Here is an 18,783-nt window from a genome sequence, read left to right as displayed (position 1 = left end):
GGGGTCCTGGGCCTTTGGGGTGAATGGAGGTTTTCAGGAACTGGGTTATACAGCTGTTACTTCAAGGCCTGTGACAGATTGGACCCCTTTGTTCCCCACTTACAGAGGATTATGATAAATTTTGGTCCAAGTGTGCCTTGTGAAGTATCACCTGAAATCTCATAATTTGCTGAGCATTATTGTCCTGATAAAATAGCTGTGGCAGGTAAAGTGAGAAGATGATACTGCAGGGTGTTTCTCAGACGTGTTTCACATGTGTGGAGCACCCACAAACCAGTTCCCCAGAGGCAAAAGACTAGCCGATACTTCAAGCAGGTGTCAGTGAAATAAAATGTCCCTTCACCTGGTTAAACTGAACGTCCTGAGGCAGCATGTAGGACTTGGGTGAAAAATACACAGCGTGGTGAATCAAAATCTTGGCACACTCGTCTGCACAGACGTTCTGTCTCCTAAGCCCCAGCAAGAGATGATTTGCAAAGAAGAGAAACAATTACACATGGTGGAAGGAAATTACCCAAATAATCTCCTCTTGACTCTATCTCCCGCATGCAGAATACCGGGCCCATGGACGCAGCTGCAGGGGACTGAGGGAGGGATCCTGAGGGAAGGCAAATTGAGCCAGAAAGTTTGCAGGACGGTGGTGGGAAAGATCTCCCCAGAAGACATTAAAAGGTGTCATTCTCCTGTTCAGCGCTGATGTCTGTGACAGAGAATGGCCGTGGAGGGGTGGGGGGAGATTGTCTCATCAAGCGCCGATAACCTAGTTTAGTGCTCAGAGGTCAGCCCCACGTGCGCCCACCCCCCAGCACCAGCAGGAGACTGCACCCCAGGCCTCATGGGGGACTCTCGGTTTTCACAGCAAGATCACCATCAAACTGGGAGCCCATGACGTCAGTGAGGAAGACGACAGCCAGCAAGTGATCCCCGTGCACCGGCAGATCCCCCACCCAAAGTACAACGGGAACACCTATAAAAATGACATCATGCTGCTGCAGGAACCGCCCCCCTCCCATAGCCACGCCCCCAGTGACATCACACTGCTGCGGGTACCACCCCATCCCATCCCCCATCCCCAGTGACCTCACACTGCTGCAGGTACCACCCCATCCCATCCCCCATCCCCAGTGACCTCACACTGCTGCAGGTACCACCCCATCCCATCCCCCACTCCCAGTGACCTCACACTGATGCAGGTACCGCCCCATCCCATCCCCCACCCCCAGTGACCTCACACTGCTGCAGGTACCGCCCCCATCCCATCCCCCACCCCCAGTGACCTCACACTGCTGCAGGTACCGCCCCCATCCCATCCCCCACCCCCAGTGACCTCACACTGCTGCAGGTACCGCCCCCATCCCATCCCCCACCCCAGTGACCTCACACTGCTGCAGGTACCGCCCCATCCCATCCCCCACCCCCAGTGACCTCACACTGCTGCAGGTACCGCCCCCATCCCATCCCCCGCCCCCAGTGACCTCACACTGCTGCAGGTACCGCCCCATCCCATCCCCCACCCCAGTGACCTCACACTGCTGCAGGTACCACCCCATCCCATCCCCCACCCCAGTGACCTCTCACTGCTGCAGGTACCACCCCATCCCATCCCCCACCCCAGTGACCTCACACTGCTGCAGGTACCGCCCCATCCCATCCCCCACCCCCAGTGACCGCCGGGCGATTCCGAGGGCATCGTCTCCATGTGCATGAGTAACAGCATCGCACCTCCAGCTGTGTTCACTCGCATTTCCAACTTCCTGCTCTGGATAAAAGCCGACCAGCCAGAAATCTAGCAATGCAGAGCTGACAGTCCGCCACCGGCTTCTGCTGCACCACCTGCTCCTGGAAACGCGGGGTCAGGCCTCCCTCTGCATCTGGGCCCTCGACCCATCATCGGTTTGTGATTGACATGGTCCTGGTGGCCAGTGTGACGAGGGCGCCCCCTGCTGGGGAAAGGCCCATGGCACAGCACCATCTCCCTGCGACAGCTCCCTCTCTATAGGTCCCTCTAAGCCAGCCACTTTAAGGCAGATTGGAACTGGCTCCCCATAGCGTGGAAAGACCGTGGCCCATGTCCCTTCCTGCTTGAGTCTGGATAATCATTGTGAGATATGGAGGAAGCTGTGTGACATTTCCCCTCGGTGCATCACCCATGCTGGGGGTGACATGAAATGGCTTTGTGCAGCAGCTGCAGGGGGAGTCTGGACTCCTGAGGACTGGCTGATTGAGACAGGAGGGCTACTCCAGCCCCTCACCCCGCCCAGAGTCCCCAGGAGTGGGGGTGGGGTGTGGGGCTCCCGGGGTGTGAAACTGCAGGGAAGGCGGTCGTGTGCGGATAAAAGGGAAAGGGGCTGGTTTAGCCAGGAGCTGAGCACACACCAGTAGATGAGCCCATAAGGAGCCACTTCGGAGCCTCTAAGAAAATGCAAGTGTGTAAAATCACACGAATGCTTATTTCACTGGCTAAAACAGCAGGCAAATAGGGCTGGAGTAAGAGAGCGAGAAAGAGAGAGAGCAGAGCTTGGATGAACAAGAGGGGAGCACTAAAACGATAGATCTTTGTGCTAGATGGGGGGTGGGCATAGATAGATAGATAGATAGATAGATAGATAGATAGATAGATAGATAGATGGGGTGAGCGGGGATAAATAGATAGATAGATAGATAGATAGATAGATAGATAGATAGATAGATAGATAGATAGATAGATAGATGGGGTGTGTGGGGATAGATAGATAGATAGATAGATAGATAGATAGATAGATAGATAGAAGGGGTGTGGGGGATAGATAGATAGATAGATAGATAGATAGATAGATAGATAGATAGATAGATGGGGTGTGTGGGGATAGATAGATAGATAGATAGATAGATAGATAGATAGATAGATAGATAGATAGATAGATAGATACGGTGTATTGGAGCTGAGGTCTGGAATCCGGTCTGGGATCCCCTGTTTCAAGACATCACAGCCCAGAGCAGAAAGCCAAACTCCCTGTCCCCACCCAACCCAGCACAGGGACCCGGCGTGGGAGGTGAGCACGTGGGGCGACTTCCAGGCACCTCAGGGTCTGGCTGGGACATGGGGTTGGTGCGTCCAGCCCTAGCGGGAGGGAAACTCGCCCCCAGCTGAGCAGCCTGGTCTCCAGTGATGAGTCTGTCAGTTCTCAGCCAGCGCCAGCGGCCGGGGCCTGCCAGGGACCCTCCTCCTCCTCCATCCCCGGCTGGCCAGGGAGTGTGGAGAGATCCCCCCTCCGGGAACGGGCCGGCCCCAAGCCGAGAGATTCCCTGGGCGGTAATTCCAGGTACAGACGCTGTAGATCAGGTCAGAGACGTTCTCCCTGAACCAGCCCCCGCACTCACATCGCACATTGAGGAGATCCCAACTTCCAATGGAGCCCTCCATCCCCACCGGGCAGGGCGGAACCCCAGGGCTGCGGGGCCTTGGGTGCGGTGAGTTTGTCGGGGCTGAGACCGGAGGGGCTTGGGAAGGACAGGGAGTGTCTCATCGGTTTGCACAAAGTGTACTCGGCGCTGGGAGGGCAGCGGGTTGGGGGCTGTTCCTAACAGCCGTGCGTTTTTTGGGAGCCAGGACTCCTGAGCTCTCTCCGCAGCTCTGGGAAGGGAGCGAGGTCTAGTGGTGAGAGCGGGGATACGGTGATACTGAAGGGAGCTACAAGCCGGGTCTCCCAGGGGCTACGTGTCTCCCTGCTGTGTCATTTCCCCTCTGCACAGTCACAGCTCCCAGGGGCAGGTTGTCACAGAAACAGCCACATCCCCTGAATGTGGTTACAGAGTCATGGGGGGCTTCTCAGAACCCCTCCCCCTGCGGTCGCTGGGAGGGGGGCTGGTGCTGGCTTTGTCCAATCCCAGCCGGCTCAGGCCTGGTCCCACCCTGAGAAAGATCAAAGGGCCCCGTTCCCACCCGCCGCCGAGATCAGTCGCTGTCACCCACAACCCCCACCGCAGAGACACCAGCAGGGAGCTGAATGGGGACAAAGCCAGGGGAGTCCGAGATCCAGATGTGCCCAGCTGTGAGCTGAACCCAGAGCAGCCCTGGACCCTGCTGGACACATCCCCACCGGGGTCTTCTCTGTCCAGCTGTGCTTCATCCAACCAGCTGTGCAGAGACCCAGCTACAGGGCTGACTCATGTTCTATTCTTCCCCCCAGCCCGTGTGGTCGGCTGTGGCTAGAAACAGATCCACCTGAACTCTGTTTTTAAATAAGCGTGTGGGTGACTTTGAGGTTTCCTGCGCTCTTGAATCCTCCCCAAGCTGAGTCTATAAACCCTGCAGCCTCCAGCACAGGCACCGTCCCTGCTCTGACTGCAAACATGCAGGTTCACTTTTTATTTCTGCTCCCCATGGTCCTTCTCCTGCCCCCTGGGACTTGGGCTGGTGAGTACAGCTGTGCTTGGGGACCCTGGGAATTTGGAGTGAATGGAGGTTTTCAGGGACTGGGTTTTATTGGTGTTACATCAGAGCCCATGAAAGTTTGGATCCCACTGATACAGGATTATGATAAATTTTATTCCAAGTGTGTCTTGTGACGTATCACCCAAAACCTCATAATTTCCTGACCATTATTGTCCCGATAAAATAGATATGGCAGGTAAAGTGATAAGATTATCCTGCTGGGTGTTACTCAGACATGTTTCAAGTGGGTGGAGCAGACACCAACCAGTTCCCCAGAGACAAAAGACCAGCCGATGCCTCAGCCAGGTGTCAATGAAATAAAAGGGCCCTTCATCCAGTTAAATTGCCATTCTGAGGCAGTAAGTAGGACCTGGGTGAAAAAATGTGCATCGCGATGAACAAATTGTTGGGGATACTGATTTGCAGAGAACTTCTGTCTTCTAACCTGCAGTGGAGGGATTCTCAAAGAAGAGAAAAAGGGGGAGCAGACCCCCCAAATGATGTCCCTCTGTCTCTTCCTCCCGCATTCAGAACCCTGGACTTACAGAGGCAGCAACAGGGAATTTAGGGAAGGATCCTGAGAGAAGGAAATTCAGCCCCAAAGTTTGTGGTGGGAAAGATCTCCCCAGGCAGAGATGAAAACGTGTCACTGTCCTGTTCAGTGGTGATGTCTGTGAGAGAAGATGTGGGGGGTTTGTCTTACCAAGCGCCGATAACCTCGGTGTCAGCCGCTGCGCAGGGAAGGAAAAGTTGGAGAAAAAAAGAAAAAGATCCCCTGGATCCGTGACACCAGCTCCGAGCTGCACCCAAAGGGAAAGGTCCCATTCCCCACCCCGCAGCCAGCCCGTCCCTGTCTGGGGGTTCACAGGCCTGCTCGGGTTCGACCTTGGCCACCAACGCCGTTGTGGCAAGTCCGGGCGGTGACTCACCCACTGCCGGTGCATCTGGCACCACTTCCTGCCACAGAGAGATCAGAGCTTTTGATTTTCCCCTCCAGCCCCATGGGGGGCCCGGTGTGGGGCAGAGCTGAGCAGGGGGCTGGCATCCAGGCACAGGGATCCCTCAGGGAGAGCATCGCAGGGGTAGGTTGGGGCTGCGGAAGCTTCACTTTGCAATGAGAAAGTCGGGCCCCACCCAGCCCAGGGAGGTGAGGGGGCTCTTTCATTGGATCTGGTCTCCCCCCAGGTGAGATCATCGGGGGAAAGGAGGCCCGGCCCCACTCCAGGCCCTACATGGCCTTTCTGGAAATACAAGATGGAGAGGAGACTTTTGGCTGCGGCGGGTTCCTGGCGGCGAAGAACTTTGTGCTGACGGCCGCTCACTGCCAGGGAGAGTAAGTGCCTCTGGGCTGGGAGCAAGTTGGGTCTGCGGGGGATCCGGGAGCTCTGGTGCCGGTGTGGGGGGCTGGGGGAGAAGAGCCCAGGGTTCTGGCCTGCTCAGGGGGCATCGGTGAGTCTGGTAAATCAATGGGGCTGCAGAAAGCGAGCCCAGCTGGTTGTGGCACCTGGCCCAGCACGGGGCAAGGAGGGGAGAGTAGGGGTACTGGGGCACTGAGACCCAGGCACTGGGATGATAGTGGGGTGAAGTCACTGGCTGGGACTCTTAGGGCTTTGTGCTGGGACCAGGGCCTGCCAGAAGGAAAGGCCACTCACGCCATGCCACACCCCACCTGGGACAGCCAGCCCCTCTCCAGCAGGGATCAAATGCGGGGAGGGGAGCTGCTCCGTGGGTTGGAGACGAATCTGAGATCTGGCCAGAGAGCCCCGGGCTGCCCCGTCGCCTAAGATCAGAATGTATGTTCCAGAAACACACGTGTCCGACCCCTCCCCTAATGCCCACGGGCTGCTCTCGGCTTGTACAGCAGCATCACTGTCACCCTGGGAGCCCATGACATCAGCCAACAGGAACCGAGCCAGCAAGTGATCCCCGTGCAATGCCAGATCCCCCACCCGCAGTACTACAATCAAACTCGCAGTAATGACATCATGCTGCTAAAGGTACCGCCCCCATCCCATCCCCCGCCCCCAGTGACCTCACACTGCTGCAGGTACCGCCCCCATCCCATCCCCCACCCCCAGTGACCTCACACTGCTGCAGGTACCACCCCATCCCATCCCCCACCCCCAGTGACCTCACACTGCTGCAGGTACCGCCCCCATCCCATCCCCCACCCCCAGTGACCTCACACTGCTGCAGGTACCGCCCCCATCCCATCCCCCACCCCAGTGACCTCACACTGCTGCAGGTACCGCCCCATCCCATCCCCCACCCCCAGTGACCTCACACTGCTGCAGGTACCACCGCATCCCATCCCCCGCCCCCAGTGACCTCACACTGCTGCAGGTACCGCCCCGTCCCATCCCCCACCCCCAGTGACCTCACACTGCTGCACGTACCGCCCCATCCCATCCCCCACCCCCAGTGACCTCACACTGCTGCAGGTACCACCCCATCCCATCCCCCACCCCCAGTGACCTCACACTGCTGCAGGTACCGCCTCCATCCCATCCCCCGTCCCCAGTGACCTCACACTGCTGCAGGTACCGCCCCCATCCCATCCCCCACCCCCAGTGACCTCACACTGCTGCAGGTACCACCGCATCCCATCCCCCACCGCCAGTGACCTCACACTGCTGCAGGTACCACCGCATCCCATCCCCCGCCCCCAGTGACCTCACACTGCTGCAGGTACCACCCCATCCCATCCCCCACCCCCAGTGACCTCACACTGCTGCAGGTACCGCCTCCATCCCATCCCCTGTCCCCAGTGACCTCACACTGCTGCAGGTACTGCCCCCATCCCATCCCCCACCCCCAGTGACCTCACACTGCTGCAGGTACCACCCCCATCCCATCCCCCACCCCCAGTGACCTCACACTGCTGCAGGTACCACCCCATCCCATCCCCCACCCCCAGTGACCTCACACTGCTTCAGGTACCACCCCATCCCATCCCCCACCCCCAGTGACCTCACACTGCTGCAGGTACCACCCCATCCCATCCCCCACCCCCAGTGACCTCACACTGCTTCAGGTACCACCCCATCCCATCCCCCACCCCCAGTGACCTCACACTGCTTCAGGTACCGCCCCCATCTCATCCTCCCACCCCCAGTGACCTCACACTGCTGCAGGTACCACCCCCATCCCATCCCCCACCCCCAGTGACCTCACACTGCTGCAGGTACCACCCTATCCCATCCCCCACCCCCAGTGACCTCACACTGCTGCAGGTACCACCCCCATCTCATCTCCCACCCCCAGTGACCTCACACTGCTGCAGGTACCGCCCCCTCCCATCCCCCACCCCCAGTGACCTCACACTGCTGCAGGTACCACCCCATCTCTTCCAGCTTCTGTCCTCTCCCTGTCCTGAAAGATCCGTCCCCCAAGAGGCATCTGATTTCCCTTCTTTCTCTCCCGCCCATGACAGCTGCGTCACAAGGCCGAGCTGACTCCGGCTGTGAAAGTCATCCCCCTCCCCCAGTGGAAGTTACGGAAACCGGCTAAATGTAGCGTTGCTGGCTGGGGCAAGATCAGTAACGAGAAGAACTCCACGAGCTCGCCGACCCTGCAGGAGGTGGAGCTGAAGATCATGGAGAACGGTGCGTGTCAACAGTCCCGCTATCGGAACTTCAACCCATCCAGCATGCTGTGCGTGGGGGACCCCACGGAGGAGAAGGCCTCCTTCCAGGTGAGCATGGTACAGGGCACCTGGGGCCAGGTGCTGCTAGAACAGGGAACTGTCAACTTGTGGGGACAAAAACCAGCGGTGTATTGGAAATCAGGGATGGATCTTGGCGGTGATGGAGAAATCTTAGAAATCAGGTTCGGGAATCAACTGCATCACCTGAATCAGGGTGGAATTGCTGCATTGAGACCACGGGGATAGATCTGTGATCCTAGAAATCGAGGCCATTGCATCGGTCAGACTCTGGACATCAGGGATGGGAACAGAGCCAGGGAAAGAAACGGGGGATGGAGGGCAGAACTCATACACCACAGCTGGCTAGAGCAGGGGTGGGCAAGAATTTTTGACTGGGGGCCACTTCTGAAAGTTTTGAAGTGGCCCTGGGCTGCCCCAGAAGGGGCGGGGCCTCAGGCAGAAGGGGCGGGGCCAGGACACTGCCCTGCTTCCCCTCCCACAGATCCTGATTGGCTTGGGGTTGGGAGAGCATGCAAAGTCTTCCCCTCACCCCTCCCTGAGAGAACCACCAGCTGTTCTGAACAGCTGGTGATTCCCTGTAGATATCCGTTCCCCTGGCAGTGGGAGGAGACTTTGCGTGCTCCCCCCCACTCCATCCCCAGGTCAAATCATCCTGAGGAGGAGGAGCAGGTGACGTCTCTCGCTCCCTGCCCCCGCCCTGCAAGGGAGCCCCCCGCCTAGAGCCAACAGTGAGCTGAGCAGGGCAGGAAGAGATCTTGCCCACGTCCCTCATCCCCTGATTGGCCTGGGGGGCGGGATGGTGGGCAGCAGGCTGTCTGTGGGCTGGATCGACTCACATGGCAGGCTGGATTTGGCCCACAGAAGCCTTCTTACCCACTGCTGGGCTAGAACCTAGAAACCAGGGATAGATGCCAGCTGGTTCCCTGGATCATGGGGCACAAGCCTAGATGGGTCCTGGTAGAGCAAAGGGTGGGCAAAAAGATGGTGGTTTGCCGGGGTTATCTCCAAGCCGGGCCACTACTGGACTATTTACTTGCCTCTCTGCAGGTACAGGCAATCAGAGCTCCCATTGGCTGGGAATCACCATTCCCGGCCAATGGGAGCTGCAGAAAGTGGCGCAGACTGGAACACCACTTCCCATAGCTCCTATTGGCCAAAAACGGTGATTCGTGGCCAATGGGAGCTGCAGGAAGTGGCATGGACTGGAACACCACTTCCCATAGCTCCCATTGGCTGAAAACAGTGATTCATGGCCAATGGAAGCTGCATGAAATGGCGTGGACTGGAACACCACTTCCCATAGCTCCTATTGGCAAAAAACAGTGATTCATGGCCAATGGGAGCTGCAAGAAGTGGTGCGGACTGGAACACCACTTCCCATAGCTCCTATTGGCCAAAAACGGTGATTTGTGGCCAATGGGAGCTGCAGGAAGTGGTGTGGACTGGAACACCACTTCCCATAGCTCCCATTGGCTGAAAACGGCGATGCACGGGAGCTGCAAGCGGTCATACCCGTGCAGGTGCAGGTAAATACAACAGCAGCCTGCCCGGGAATAACCCTGGGAAACCACGCCCGGCCCGCAAGCTGGTTAATACCTGCCCCTGTGGCAGAGACTGGGGCATGAGTCCCTGGAAGAGAGGTACCGAGCTGGATTTCAGGACCGTGCGTAGCTAAAGCAGCCCGCCCTTTCCTGGGACACCACTAACCCCATGCCTGGTGTTTACTTCTCAGGGTGACTCCGGGGGCCCCCTGGTGTGTGACGGGAAGCCCCAGGGCATCGTCTCCTATGGCAGAAAAGATGGGTCAGCCCCCCAGGTGTTCACCAAAGTCTCCAAATATGTTCCCTGGATCAAGAAAATGCTGCGCAAGCTGAAGCCTTAAAGGGTAGCGTCCATCTCCTCTAGCATGGCAGGAGAGAGAGGAGAGTGGGGAAGAGCGACGGATGGACGGATGGGCATGGCGATGGACAGACGGGCAGACGGACGGATGGATGGGTGCACGTGTTGGGCATAAGTCTGAACACCCGATGCGGCGAAAACAGAGGATTTATTACGCACAGCGCTGCTGGAGTGCTACCAGGGGTTAAGCGGGAGCACACTTCTTAAGCAAAAAGTTACACTAGATGATAGAGGCGGCGGATGGACGGAGGAGAAGCCGTTCGCGAGGTTCTAGCAGCAAAACGAAATGAGCACATAAGCCAATAAGCTAAGAAAGATGACACAGCATCTCCGCCCGTCGCCAATTCAACACCTTATCTCGAATTCCTAACACGCTAAAAAAGCCAACATCGACCAAACAGACAATTTAATGGCAACTTTGGTCTATTTGAATTCTGATGTGTCTACAGAAGGGTGGTGTCGCATCGCACTGGCGTGAACCGCGGGTCATGGGCCCATTATCTAGGATGAAAGGAAAACAGTAAGAACAGATCACACTCACTAACATTAACATGGGTTGTTTTGGTACCAGACGGTGTCTTATCTGGTGAGACCCCTTGGAATGCGGTTCCCAGGGCAACTATGCCTTTCCCAGGGTTATGCTAATTTATGCTAACTGCCGGTGCTGTTTAAGTTTACAGGCCTGTCTCAAATTTTAGGGTTGAATAGGGGTTCTTAGCGAAATAACATGGACTGCCTCAGTTTACCCTGCAGAGGGATGGATGGATGGATGGATGGATGGATGGGCAGAGAGATGGCTGGGTGGATGGATGAATGGATGAGTCGATGAATGAATGTGGCATCATTTATGGTTCATTTATTATGTTAACTAAGAAATGCTGTTAGATATAATATTTGCTGATTAGACTTAAATTGTAGGGTTACAGATGCATAAGACTGATCAGTAATTAGAAGGGATAATTAGGTTTGAGGTATATAAGAAGGGCACAGATGTAAAATCTATAGGCTGTAGGATTTTACGTAAGCTATAGTAAGTCACAGGATTAAGACATGTTTGGCATAAGTATGCGACCAAAGAATGATCCTATGACACAAAATCACACGAAAAGATGCATCAATTGCAAAGAATGGGGTATGCATCACCCTACCCCCACTAACCTCACTGCATGTACTGCCCTATCCCATCACCCCACTCCGGTGACCTCAAACTGCTGCAGGTACTACCTCTTGAACAAGAAGACTATGACATGTTGTATACAAAAAACATGCCTTGGGGAGGAGCATCTAAAAACTCATAATTTGCTGAGCATCATTGTCCTGGCAAAATATGTGTCATCAATCTGAAGGCCACGTCACACTTTGGTAAATGCCTTCCAGCCATCCACATCCATCTCTTCCCTCCTAACGGGCTCTCAGCCAGCCTTGTCATGTTGTCAGACCATTGGCTGGTCTGACCTGAGGACAGACGGGATCCGTCCATTCCCATGTAGATCCACAATTGTCCATTCAGGACCATTCCTGAAGTCTTTGAGGCCCACGCTTCAGCAGCGCAGGCGCACAAAGACATTGCTGGGTCCACGTAGGTCAATTAGGATTCCTGTCGATCAAGCAATTGCCTTCTAGATCGATCGAGAGCTACAGATGCGATGTAGATCAGTTCTAGAGTGATGTGCATCCATATCCAGCTGTTCTAGATACCTCTGCAATAGCACCATTCATTTCTAGACCCATCTCCCCACTCTACCAGTGCAACACCCCCCCCCCCCCCCCCACACACACACACTACTTGTACCCTGCAGGTAGCTGCAGCAGGGGATCACCCAGTGGGCTCCAAGGCCATCCCGGGAATAGATGGGAAAATCCAGGACTGGCCCCTGGCAGAGGTGGGATGGAGGAAGGGATGGACCCCTCAAACTCCCTGTTCAATCCATGTGAATCCCTCCAGGGGCAAGAAACCTCCAGTGACAGGGAGGGGGCAGGGCTGGCGATCTCAGGGCAGCCTGGGGGGGGCAGTAACCCAGCCCCCACATGCTTGTGTGGGACCCCACATGATGAGAGTGGCCACGGGGCTAAGGCACAGGGCCGGGACCCACGAAATATAGGACCATTCCCCAGCTCAGCCCGGGTTTCCTTTGGATCTCGGGGGGGGGGGGTCCCTGGGTTGGGGAGCTGTATGGAGACCCGAGGAGACCTGAGCAGGCCAGCTCCTGAAGCAAGTTTAGCAACCATCACCCTGTGCCTCAGTTTACCCACCTGCACGATGAGAAGGAAGATCCTGCCCGTGTCTGTTTGAACTGGACGCCTTGTGGGTCAGGGCAGTGCCCGGCACCACGGGGGGATCTCGGCCATGGGGCTGCCCCATTGTAAATGAGAGCAGTGTGGAATGGGGACCATGTGGGTAGGGAACATCTGACTCAGCGCTGCAGCAGAGGCAGAAATGGCTGGGGGGGATCTGGCTTTGGGGGGCTCAGGGGGCGAGGCTGGAAGGTCCCCACCCCCCAGGGGGTGTTTCTAGGTGGGCATCGACCTGCCTCGGTGGTTCCCCGACCTGGCCTCGGTCACGGTCTCCCCCACCCAGTGGCAATCAGATTGTGCCCAGGCAGAACTACACAAAGCACGTCCCGTGATGTTTGACAGTCACACTGCAAATTTTGGGGGGGGGGGGCTGTTCCAAGCCAACCCGGCCCAGGGCACAAAGCCAAACACCCCCGTCCCCACCCAACCCAGCACAGGGACCCGGCGTGGGAGGCGAGTGCAGGGGGCGACTTCCAGGCACCTCAGGGTCTGTCTGGGACATGGGGTTGGTGCGTCCAGCCCTAGCTGGAGGGAAACTCGCCCCCAGCTGAGCAGCCTGGTCTCCAGTGATGAGTTTGTCAGTTCTTAGCCAGCGCCAGCGGCCGGGGCCTGCCAGGGACCCACCTCCTCTTCCATCCCCAGCTGGCCAGGGAGCACGGAGAGATCGCCCCTCCGGGAACGGGCCGGCCCCGAGCTGAGAGATTCCCTGGGAGGTAATTCCAGGTACAGACTCTGTAGATCAGGTTAGAGACCTTCTTGGGAACCGGCTCCCGCACTCACGTCGCACACGGAGCACGTGGCTGGAGGAGATCACAGTTTTCACTTGACCGGGCAGGGCTGAACCCCAGGGCTGCGGGGCCTTGGGTGCGGGGAGTTTGTGGGGGCTCAGACCGGCGGGGTTCGGGAAGGACAGGGAGTATCTCACCGGTTGGCACAAACTGTTCCCCGGCACTGGGAGAGTGGTGGGGATGGGAGGGTTTCTACGGGAGGGTTAAAGCAGGATGGTGGCTGGGAGCAAGGACCCCTGGGTTCTATCCCCAGCTCTGGGAAGGGAGCGAGGTCTAGTGGTTAGAGCGGGGGTCCGGTGATACTGAAGGGAGCTACAAGCCGGGTCTACGCGTCTCTGCTGTGTCATTTCCCCTCTGCACAGTCCCAGCTCTCAGGGGCAGGTTGTCACAGAAACAGCCACATCCCCCACATGTGGTCACAGAAACTCTCCCCCTGCGGTCGCTGGGAGGGGGGCTGGTGCCGGCTCTGTCCAACCCCAGCCGGCTCAGGCCTGGCCCCACCCTGAGAAAGATCAAAGGGCCCCGTTCCCACCCACCGCCGAGATCAGTCCCCACCACAGTGACACCGGCAGGGAGCTGAGCGGGGACAGGGCCCCTGGCGTCTGAGCCCCAGATGTGCCCAGCTGTGAGCCGGCACCCAGAGACCCTGCTGACACGTCCCCACCGGGGTCCTCTTCATCCCGTGGGGTATCATCCGGCCAGCTGTGCAGGGACCCAACTACTGGGCTGACATGTTCTGTTCTTCCCCCCAGCCCGTGTGGCCTTCAGTGGCTGGAAACAAACACCTGAGCCCTGCAATTAGAACGTGTGGGTGACTTAGTGGTTTCCTGCCCCCTTGAATTCTCCACAAGCTGAGCCTATATAGCCCCTAGGCCTGCAGCAGAGTCACCGTCCCTGCACTGACTGCAAACATGCAGGTCCACATCATGTTTCTGCTCCCCATGGCCTTTCTCCTGCTCCCTGGGACTCAGGCTGGTGAGTACAGCTGGGTTTGGGGGGACCTGGGAGTTTGGGGTGAATAGGGGTTCTCAGGGACTGGGTTCAGTGGATGTTCACTCAGGGCTTGTGACAGGATGGACCCCTTTGTCCCCCACTTATGCAGGATTATGATACATTTTAGTCCAAGTGTGCCTTGTGAAGGATCACCCAAAAACTCATAATTTGCTGACCATTAGTGTCCCACTAAAATAGCTGTGGCAGGTATAGTGATGAAATGGTACTATGTGGTGTTATTATGGGATGTTCCAAGTGTGTGGCACCACCATAAAGTGGTTCTCCAGGGACAAAAGACTAGCCGATGCCTCATCCAGGTGTAATCTGGGTCAGGATGTAGGTCCCATTCCCCATCCCCACACCCAGCCTGTCCCTTGGTCTGCTCTGGGGTCACTTTGGCCACCAAATCCATTATGATAAATCCATACGGTTACTGACACCCTCCCAGTGCACTTGGCACAGAGAGATCAGACCTTTTGATCGACACTCCAGCCCAAGTATGGGGCAGAGCAGGGGGCAGGGATCCTGTTCAAGGGACCTCACAGGGCGAGCATCACAGATGAGGTTGTGGGAGTTCCCCTTGCTCCCAGCCCAGAGAGGTGAGCGGGCTCTTTGTTTGAACCTAATCTCCCCCCAGGTGAGATCATCGGGGGGCATGAAGCTGAGCCCCACTCCAGACCCTACATGGTCTGTCTGAAAAAACAAATTAGAGACAAGATTTGTTCCTGCGGCGGGTTCCTGGTGGCGGAGAACTTTGTGCTGACGGCCGCTCACTGCCAGGGACGGTCAGTGCCTCTGGGCTGGGATGTGGGGGCAGGTCAGGGTCAGTGGGGGAGGGAGAACCGGGAGCTCTGGTGCTGGCGTGGGGATAGGGAAGGGCAGAGGATGGCTACGTGGGGAGGGAGGAGGAAGAGTCCAGAGCTCTGATCTGCTTAAGGGGCATTGGTGAGTCTCTAGGGGCCTATGCAACACACGGACCAACCCTAACTCTGGGTAAATCAATGGGGCTGTGGCCACTGATCTCAGATTGGTCTGGCCCATGGCCCCTGTGGGGCAGGGAGGTGTCCCCGCCCCAGGCCAGCTCTGCATGGTGCTGGGCTGGGGGAGCTCGGTGCACACCCCGATCCGCATCGGGCTGGAAGGGCTGGACAGGTGGGAAGATGGAACAAGGGGAATCTGAGCCCCAGGCCGTCCTGCCCCCCACAATCAGAATTCTGAGCCAGAAAACCACGTGTCCATCCCCTGCCCCTAACTCCCCACGCGCTGCTCTCGGCTTTTACAGCAACATCACTGTCGTCCTGGGAGCCCACAACATCAGACAACGGGAACCGAGCCAGCAAGTGATCCCCGTGGAATGGCAGATCCCCCACCCGCGGTACAACAGGGAAACTATAAACAATGACATCATGCTGCTGCAGGTACCACCCCATCCCATCCCCCACCCCCAGCGACCTCACACTGCTGCAGGTACCGCCCCACCCCATCCCCCACCCCCAGTGACCTCACACTGCTGCAGGTACCACCCCATCCCATCTCCCACCCCCAGTGACCTCACACTGCTGCAGGTACTGCCCCATCCCATCCCCCACCCCCAGTGACCTCACACTGCTGCAGGTACCGCCCCCGTCCCATCCCCCACCCCCAGTGACCTCACACTGCTGCAGGTACTGCCCCATCCCATCCCCCACCCCCAGTGACCTCACACTGCTGCAGGTACCACCCCATCCCATCCCATCCCCCACCCCAGTGACCTCACACTGCTGCAGGTACCACCCCCATCCCATCCCCCACCCCCAGTGACCTCACACTGCTGCAGGTACCGCCCCCATCCCATCCCCCCACCTCCAGCGACCTCACACTGCTGCAGGTACCACCCCCATCCCATCCCCCACCCCAGTGACCTCACACTGTTGCAGGTACCACCCCATCCCATCCCCCACCCCCAGTGACCTCACACTGCTGCAGGTACCACCCCCATCCCATCCCCCACCCCAGTGACCTCACACTGCTGCAGGTACCACCCCCATCCCATCCCCCACCCCCAGTGACCTCACACTGCTGCAGGTACCACCCCCATCCCATCCCCCACCCCAGTGACCTCACACTGCTGCAGGTACCACCCCATCCCATCCCCCACCCCAGTGACCTCACACTGCTGTAGGTACCGCCCCCATCCCATCCCCCGCCCCTAGTGAGCGGTATGGAGGTGGCCTGGGGTCTGGGATGGTGTCTGTGTGCAGAAGGGAGGATTCTGGGGGAGGAATATCGCCCGTCTGCAGCAGTCGGAGGCTTGTCTGTTGGCACTTTATCCCTTCGCTCATAAACTGGCCAATGGGCGCTGAGAGATTTTGCTTAAGGGGCGGGGTTTCTAGCCGGCAATGCCTCCCCCCTCCCTTCCCGGCCTCCTGAGCAGAGATCAGCCAGGTGTTTAAAGTGGTGGTTGCTGCTCTTTGACCAAGGATCCCGGGGAGGCTGGACCCAGCGGCTTGGTGGGCCGGAGTCCTCTCATGGGCACATCTGGTGCACTCTTGCACGAGGCCTTGCTGCCACCCTGTTCCCCACCCCTCTTTCCTCACAGCTGAAGAAGAAGGCCAGGCTGACCAAGGCGGTGCAGCTCGTCCCCCTGCCCGAGGAAGATGAGGAGGTGATGCCAGGAGACGTTTGCAATGTGGCGGGCTGGGGGAATACCCGCGCCCGGGGCTTTGAGCTGCCAAGCAAGCTGCAGGAGGTGAACCTGAAGGTGGTGGAGGCGGAGAGGTGCTGGCGCTATCTCAATTTCGTCCCCACCACCATGCTCTGCGTCGGGGACCCCCGCGAAGTCAAGAAATCGACCTTTCGGGTAAGTCTCCCCATCCCCAGCAGGGGACAACGCAGAGACCCAAGCTCCACCCTTGTTCCCGCTCCCACGGGACGGACGGCTGACACCAGCTGTAAGTCTTGGCCTTTGTTCCACAGGGCGACTCCGGGGGCCCTCTGGTGTGTGACGGCACGGCCCAGGGCATCGTCTCCTATGGCAAAAACGACGGGTCCCCACCCAGGGTGTTCACCAGCGTCTCCGCATACGTCCCCTGGATCAAGGCAAACATAAGAAAGCATCAGGATTGAAGCAGTTGCCTCAGTTTCCTGGCTGTAAAATGGGCACGGCATGCCTCAGTGAACTCCCCTGGGGATAAATCCAGCCTGCAGCCCAGAGGAGATGGTGATGGGCTGGTGGGAAAGCCAATCAATAAATAGCATCTTATCAGTCCCACCCAATGTGTATTATTTTAGAAAGCCCCATCACCGGCGTTGGAAGTTTGAGCTTTACAGATGAACAGCCGGGTGCCAAGATATTAGAGAGACAAGCAGGATAAAATAGATTGGTACAATAAAAGAGACCATCTCACCCGCCTTGTCTAACTGTAGTTCTGTGACACATTGGCTAGACAGCCAGACAGAGTGAATTTAACAGTGTTTGTTCTAGTGGTTAAAAATTCTTTTGTTTCATGTGACTATTTTTTTGGTATTGTCTCGAACGTTTTCAAAAATCAGTGTTTTTTCCTCCTTGGCAATGTTTGCTTTGGTTCACAAAGTGGATGGGAAACATCTGATCTGTTCTACACACAGCTCCACCTGACCCAAAATCAAAGGGAAAAAATGTCGTGGACTTTTTGCACCCTCTCTTTTTGGGGTACGGTGAGGGTTAACCTTTGAAATGCCAACAAAAACATTTCCTCCAGATCTGAAAGTCCCAATTTCAAGCTGGTTGACAGATGGGGAGATAAGATCACAAAGTATTTATCCTAATCCACCTCTTTGTGTTTTTACAGCACTATGTGTCTGAGTATTTGCATCAGAACCACAACATTTAAAAAAAAAATCAACCAGTTTTGGAATTGATCACAACATTTATGGTATTTTTCTGGAAAATTCAATCCAAACTTGGTTTTTTGTGGTCAAAATAAGAATATTCAATTTCTTCCTCCTCCCGCCCCCAGCTTTTTCTAAAGTTTGTAGCATGTTTTGCAGAAAAAATTACTCAGAATACTTTTCTATGTGTGGGTGCCTCTCACATTGGCTGGAAGGGGAGAATTGGGCTGAGTTTTACAATCAGCAGGTGTGAATCAAAGCTCTCCCCTTGCCCACCTTTTCTCTGTTCATATCCTGATCCGGCTGCAACCACACAACAAATGCCACTCTAATTGTCCTGTTCCCAGTTACACCTCCTGCCTCTCAACTCAGAAGAGTTTGGCACAAAAGCGATGAGCCTGGAAAAAATTGGAAAATAACTGTGAGCCCAACCTGGAGAATATCAAGTATTTTCTGCTTTGTGAAACTGGGTGTTTAAAAGCACCACACAGAATCCCGAACGGAACCAGAAAAATGCAACTTCGTGTGGGGAAAACAGACACGGGTTTTTTTCAGCATCCCTGTAAACCTCGTTTTACGAGGCAGAAGGGATGTTCCGAAAGAGGCTTCTTTTCCCCAACTATCAGCCCCGTGTAGATGGTCCAAGTGTCGGGAAAGCCTCTCTCAGAAGAAAAGCGGGAAAACACATGCAAATTGTGGTTTGCACATTGTGTATCTTAAGCAAACTGTGTTACGTTACTAACTGGAGACCTGTCCGAGTGTCTGTCGACAGAAGGTGTTATTGCATCTACACTGTCCTTTGCATCTACACTCTCATATCGACAAAGCGGCTTGCTTTGTCGACAGAACTGGCTGTAGTCTAGACGCTCTTTGTCGAC

General features: G+C 56.5%; 2 protein-coding genes across 2 annotated transcripts; both read left to right on the top strand.

Moving 5' to 3' along the window:
- Nucleotides 1–4,332: 4,332 nt before the first annotated feature.
- LOC102463197 (mast cell protease 1A-like) lies at nt 4,333–10,678 on the top strand. Its single transcript, XM_089774451.1, has 5 exons — nt 4,333–4,396; nt 5,600–5,747; nt 6,276–6,411; nt 7,848–8,108; nt 9,814–10,678. Exons 1-5 carry the CDS (start codon nt 4,333–4,335, stop codon nt 9,961–9,963), a joined length of 759 nt encoding a protein of 252 aa, XP_089630577.1. The 3' UTR covers nt 9,964–10,678.
- A 3,083-nt stretch (nt 10,679–13,761) lies between these two features.
- LOC142821371 (mast cell protease 1A-like) lies at nt 13,762–17,406 on the top strand. Its single transcript, XM_075912275.2, has 5 exons — nt 13,762–14,038; nt 14,694–14,841; nt 15,339–15,474; nt 16,635–16,895; nt 17,012–17,406. Exons 1-5 carry the CDS (start codon nt 13,975–13,977, stop codon nt 17,159–17,161), a joined length of 759 nt encoding a protein of 252 aa, XP_075768390.2. The 5' UTR covers nt 13,762–13,974; the 3' UTR covers nt 17,162–17,406.
- The last annotated feature ends 1,377 nt before the right edge of the window (nt 17,407–18,783 follow it).

Source organism: Pelodiscus sinensis, chromosome 30 (genome assembly GCF_052426305.1).
Source record: "Pelodiscus sinensis isolate ZL-2025 chromosome 30, ASM5242630v1, whole genome shotgun sequence".
NCBI classification, from domain to species: Eukaryota; Metazoa; Chordata; order Testudines; family Trionychidae; genus Pelodiscus; species Pelodiscus sinensis.
The sequence above is the reverse complement of the archived record's forward strand: the minus strand, read 5'-3'. Positions and strand labels throughout refer to the sequence as shown.